The sequence below is a fragment of the Danio aesculapii genome, chromosome 10, assembly GCF_903798145.1.
Source record: "Danio aesculapii chromosome 10, fDanAes4.1, whole genome shotgun sequence".
In the NCBI taxonomy this organism is placed as follows: Eukaryota; Metazoa; Chordata; class Actinopteri; order Cypriniformes; family Danionidae; genus Danio; species Danio aesculapii.
This window is the reverse complement of record NC_079444.1, coordinates 11856806-11862868: the sequence shown is the minus strand read 5'-3', so window position 1 is coordinate 11862868 and position 6063 is coordinate 11856806. Positions and strand designations below refer to the sequence as shown.

At 35.6% G+C, this 6063-nt stretch overlaps 1 protein-coding gene across 1 annotated transcript in view; it reads right to left on the bottom strand.

The window, feature by feature from the left end:
- Positions 1-2291: 2291 nt before the first annotated feature.
- The window catches only part of cdc37l1 (cell division cycle 37-like 1), a 28180-nt gene continuing 24408 nt past the window's right edge, over positions 2292-6063 (bottom strand). Inside the window, exon 8 of the mRNA XM_056467095.1 lies at positions 2292-4323. Within this exon, the coding sequence (XP_056323070.1) occupies positions 4210-4323 (114 nt within the window). The 3' untranslated portion in view covers positions 2292-4209. The remainder of the gene's footprint in view (positions 4324-6063) is intronic.

Genomic DNA, 6063 nt, shown 5'->3' with positions numbered 1-6063 from the left:
TACTTCTGCGTCAAATGATCGGTGTGACCCACGGCGCATGCCTTGTGAGTTGTTGTGCATGTATACTTCTGCGTACTGTTTGTGTTGCTCTGCAATGACACTTTTGAAACACTAGCTGGCAGTAAGGTGTTTATGTTCTTCGGTGTCGAGTCTCTTCGCTGGTGTTTTGTTTTTTCTGAATGCTACCTTAATGAACAAGTAGCTAAAACTCGCTCATTCAGAGTCAGGAACCGGTGGACAACAACTTTAAACAAAAGGTAAACAAAAAACAAAAGTTTTCATTCCTTCATGGCACTCGACACTTGTAAACACTCACTCCATCGGGCTCGTGCGGCTCCCGCCCACACTCGTCAGCGCTACCAAACTGACCAATTACAGAGCTTTCGATACGCACCATTGCGACGTGTAGTTACATTTTTTAAGAGGTGCACGTCAGCGGTGGCAAACGCATGCGCTTGACGAGGAAGTATAAAACAGCCTTTAGTGCCCAAATCAGATTTTTTGGCATAGCTGTTTACGTTGTTGTTATAAATGTGGCCAATATCAGATTTCCAGTGTGAACAGATCATGATCCAAAACTCAGGGGCGCCTCTAAGGGGGGAAAAGTTAGGACGATTCTAAGGGCTCATGCCGTTTTTGGGCCCCCTGAGATACTATTAGGGAAAATAAAATGAGATGTTGCCTACCGGGCAAACGAAATTTTTTTTCAAAAGAGCATTAACCATGTTTCAAGACTCGTCACACAGTTGTTCTTTCATATTTGGTTTTGTTAATGTGTTGATTATTTAATGAAATCTAGCCATTTCATGTAGGCCTATGTGTTTTATTCTTTCTATAAATGCAATTATGGTGCAATTTGAAATCTAACCAAACAATATTCAAATTGGACAACCTTAATTTTTGGTAAAGTATTTGCCATGTGTGCTATTGTGTTATGCTGCTGAGGAGTAGAGGATGTTTGCAGCACAAACCAGTACAGAATAATGATGCATGTCGATCAAAAATGATGTAAAAGTCACATGAATTCCTACATGACAAAACATCAGATCTGTATCAGATTTAATACCACATGTGAAAGTGGCACAAATCGGAATTGAAAAGATCAGATTTCATGCGGTTTGGGCTGTTCACACGGTCATGACAAAAACACATCTGAGTTACATGTGGACAAAAAAAAATCTGATTCGGGCCACATTTGTCTGCTGTGTGAACGAAGCTTTAGAATGCATTAAGAATGACCCATAATTCAAGATATAAATGAATCTATTTCTGAACGGATGACTTAAGTCACAATTTATTGAAAAGTGCTACTTAAAGGTCTCATGATATGCAAAAAAAGCTTTGTAGATGTTAGTATCAGGATTGTTGGTTTTTTAGGATATCTATAAGGTAGTGTGCTCCAAAACAGTGACCAATTTTGTGTTTCGAAGATATAAAAGATATAAGGGTTGTAGTTTGTCCACCTAAATGGATCAAGTTTATTTTCACGTCACCTCATACTTCAGTTTCTCTTCAAATCGTGACCAATCAAATGCTCTCTAATGTCTAACATGCCCCGCCCCCTTTCAAGAAGCCTCACATTTGCTTTTTATTTGATGCACTTGAGGTCATCAACTCTCACTGGCAGAACGGTGATAATGCTATTGGCTGTTTTTTTTTTTTTTAAGGGGAGGAGCTACACTATGTCCCACCCTCTCATCATGTTTCGGTTGAGATTACGTCAAAGATCGAATAAAAATACTCATTTCAAAGCACTTCATGGGACCTTTAATAGCATCCAGTGTATGATTATTGTATGTAATAAAAGAATTAGCATTTTTTTAAAGGTATTAATACACTTATAGCCAACAAACAAATAAAATAGCATATAAACCATTATCCACAACTCCCAAAATAGTATTGAGATATCTTTTTTTTGTGTCAGTATTACTTATTGCTAAATATTCACTCTGTATTCTCAAATATATCATCTACAAAAAGAGTTGGCTTGAAAGAAAAAACTAAAAAGAAATGGAGCGTTTTCATCACCGCAAACATTTCAGTACTTTCTGAATCACATCTTGCACATTTGTGCTCTTACAACACCTTTCTGCTGTATATATTAACTTATTAAGCTTGTTAAGTTTTACGACCGATGCCTTTTGTTCCTTTTCTTGAGTGGACGTGCTGAGAAAAGCACGTAACATTCAGATGATCCCGCTTTCCTTTTACAGCCGCTTAGCAGAGCTTTGTCAGTCAAAACAGCCCCTCACCCTAAAACAACAAACTCAGAGAACTAGACAAAACAATAATAAAGTGCTGAGTTATTTTAATCAGTCGCTGCAAAATGAAAGATTTCAAGCAATCAGCAATACTGTGAGACTGACTTATTAGATTTGATCTTCTTTGTAAAGACTTGCACAATGTTATCACATCCATTGTTAAACGTTACACAAATTCTGGGTTTGCTGTTAATGTTCTGTGGTCAGGACAAGCAAGGCAAACTGTACAATTTCAGTACAATTACTGCAATGAAAAAACCTCAGACACTTTTCTTTAATGATGGCATCTTTAAAAGTTTTCATTATGGGCATAGACTAATGTAAACAGCCATTATTTTCCTCAGCATACTCTTATTTCAAGATTTTGACCACATAATGAAAGGTAATCGGGTCTAAAAGTCTTCAGGTTAATCATTTCCTCATCCTCATGCTGTTTTAAAGCTGTATTACTTATCTTTTCTGTATAAAGCACAAAATAGATGCTTTTATTTGACCATATAATGAAAGTCAATGGGGTCCAAAAAGTGTGCGGGCTAGTTCACCCAAACATGTAAATTGTGACATTATTTCTTCATCCTTAAGTTGCTCTAAACCTGCATTACCTTATTTTCTTTGAAAATTGCTAATTAGACACATCTTTTAATCTTTTTTTAATTTTAAAATTGAATAAAAGTCAATGGGGCCCAAAAGCTGTTGCTTTATAGCTGTTGCTATAGACTGAGGGGATAGTTTACTCAATCATGATAATTCTAACATTATTCCCACATTCTTGTGTTGTTCTGACCTTGTTTTACCTTATTTTTTTTGAACATCACTAAATCAATCAACGATTTAAATATTTTTGATAATGGAACAAAATTCAATGAGGTCCAAAAGATACTGTTTTCACACCCCATTGACTAGGCAAGGGATAGTTTACCTAAACAGGATAATTCTGACATTCTTGAGTTGTTCTAAACCGGTGTGACTGTTTTCCCCTGTGGAAAGAGCAAAATAGACATTTAGAATAGACATATTTTTAGTTTTATCCAAATAATAAAAGTCAGTGTTGTTTTAGACCTCAGTGACTTTGACTAAGAGACTTCGCCAATCATCAGTTCTGTTCTCTTCTCATTTTTATCTTGTTCTAAACCTGTATGACTTTTTCTTCTCAGTGGAAAGCTTAAAATAGTTATTTAGGTGAATTTTTCTTGTTGTTGACTTTATAATGAAAGTCAATGGGGTGCAAAAGGTGTTCTTTTTTTAAATAATGACAGCATTTACTTTTAGTTTACAATCTTCCTCAGCTATTCTGCATTTGTCACTCATGACTTTGAACATGACGGCCTACTCTGAAGGAGTGAATGTAAATCTCTTTATATTCTTTGATTTTCATGGCAAACGGTGTTTCCATTTTCATTGCAAACTGAGTTTGTACTAGAAGCACAGAGATAGCAAAGTGGGTGGTCCTGCCTTGCCTTTGTGTGGTTTCTCTATCAGCAGGAATGCCTGTTATCTGCCGCGTCCATACACAGATGACACATAAAACAGTTCCCAGATAGCAGCTAATGTTGAATGTTCGGTGGACCTGGACTTTTACAATCCAGAAGTGGAGATACAAAACATTCAAACTAAAAAGAAAAATCCTCTTAAATGTTAGTGGATTAAAACCAACTTAACAAAAAAACAATAATAAAACGTCTGCTCATACCACTTTCCTAGTTTTCTTTCGAACTGCATAAAACCGATCAGCAACCGAACCGAAATGTAACAAAATATGCACAAATATATAAGTACAGTTTCCTTAAAATACTTTCTCTTTTAAACAAATATAAAGTGCAGCACACGATCAGGCACAGTTACCAAACACAAGTCTGAGCACAGCCCTTGTTCTTCTCATCCCTCAACTCAAAGCCATTTTCCTATTGAAGTCTGACGATGGATTGAAAGTCTGAGTGTTTTTTCACTGTTAGGTCTCCATCATTTTCCATTCGTCCGCTTCTGAACTCTCGTCTTTGGATGTTCGTGGCATATTCGTCCAAAGTCCTGCTTCCAAGCAGCGCTTCACATGATATTCTGCCACCTTTGGGGGATGAGAAAAAAATGTTAATACATAACAGCCAAAGACGCTTGCAGCACAGAAATCAGTATGAGGATCAAAATACTCCTGAAGGAACTGTTTCAACCATAAATTTGAGAACACATTTTGTTATCATTTACTCTATGTGGTACAAACTCGAACACAAAAGATACTTTAAAGAATGTCAAAGCTGCTCTTTTACATTGAATGAAAGTGAATGGTGACCAAAAACCGGTTCAAAACTTTCAGAAAATAACTACTGAATTATTTGCTTCACTGTTTTTCCTTCATACAAAGCTATTATATGACTTCAGAAGTACACTGGTAATTATTATTATTATTCTTTTTTGCGTTTTTGAAAGGAGTCTCTTCTGTTCACCTGTGGTGTATTTACACTTGTCTCAAGGAGAAACAAACAACAAATGGACAAAAAGAACCATTCGTTTATTCGACAATTACCTACTGGCAATCTGAAAAAGCAAATATTGTAAAAGGGATTCAAAGTTTACATTTAGAAAAGCTATATTGTTACGGTCTCAGTGTAAACTGCAAAAAGCACATATTTAGTGAAAATAATGTGTTCAGTCTATAGTCATTGCCCTAGTACAACAAAATCAACAATAGCTAGGTTTCAATCCATCTATTTTTATGCGATTTTGGATTTGCGCATTAAAAAAAAAGAAAAAAAAAAAGAAAGTTGATGGAAAAGATGCGGATACATTTTGAAAATGCGCATTAAAAAATTATGCTCATAACTGAGTAGGATAAACTTTTTACTGCATAAGAAAAGATGCGCATAAACTATGATGAAAACACTTATCACAGTTAAACAGGAAGTGCCGATTTTGTTCTCTTTGGCTCACTGGATGGAAACGCTGCTTTATTCGCACATCTTTTATGCGATATTCCAGTTTTGCGCATTTTTGGATGGAAATATAGCTAGTGTTTGACTAAGGCAACCTATGAGTACGGCCAGACGGAATCTGCAGACGTATTTTGCTATTTATGTGGAGAATTGTGTTAAAAATCTGCGGATTTCTGCAGAATTATTTTGGGAGTATCAAAACTAAAACCTTAATATAATATGTGAAATAAAAAATTATATCTTTTAAACTTGTATTTAATGTTTAAAATGCAAATCCAATTAGATTCACTTTATTTAGTAAACAAAGCAAGTCTCTCATATAATATATCTACTAAAAGACAGAAAATATTACTGTACAAACTGCATTGTACATAAATCTTCATATTTATTTATTTTATTCATATTTTATCTTTACTGTAATTAATTTAAAAATTGAATGAATACAGATTTACACACATTTACTCAAGTAAATAAACAGAATCAATGATAAAAATCATTCTGGGCAAAATCAGCAAAATTCTGCGCGCGCAGTTTCCGTGTGGGCCTACCTATGAGTACAGACCAAGCGGCAACCTCCCGCTCTCCCTCGGGAAGCCAATACGGAAGTAACTAAAACTGCAATTCATCAAAATTCCGCTAGTCCTGGCTCCATAATAGAGCAAATTGCAATTTAGCCCACTGTTAGAATGGTCAACTTTACAGCAGAAAAAAAAGGTGTTTACAGCCTGGTACAAAGAACGATTTTGGTTCATATAGCTATTATTACCCTTCATGACAACTGTGAGGGGGGTGAATTTTTTTTATAACTCATCCATTTCCTTTATATTAGGTTATATTAAGTTTGCATAATTAAGGGCGTGGCCACTTGAGTGACAGCT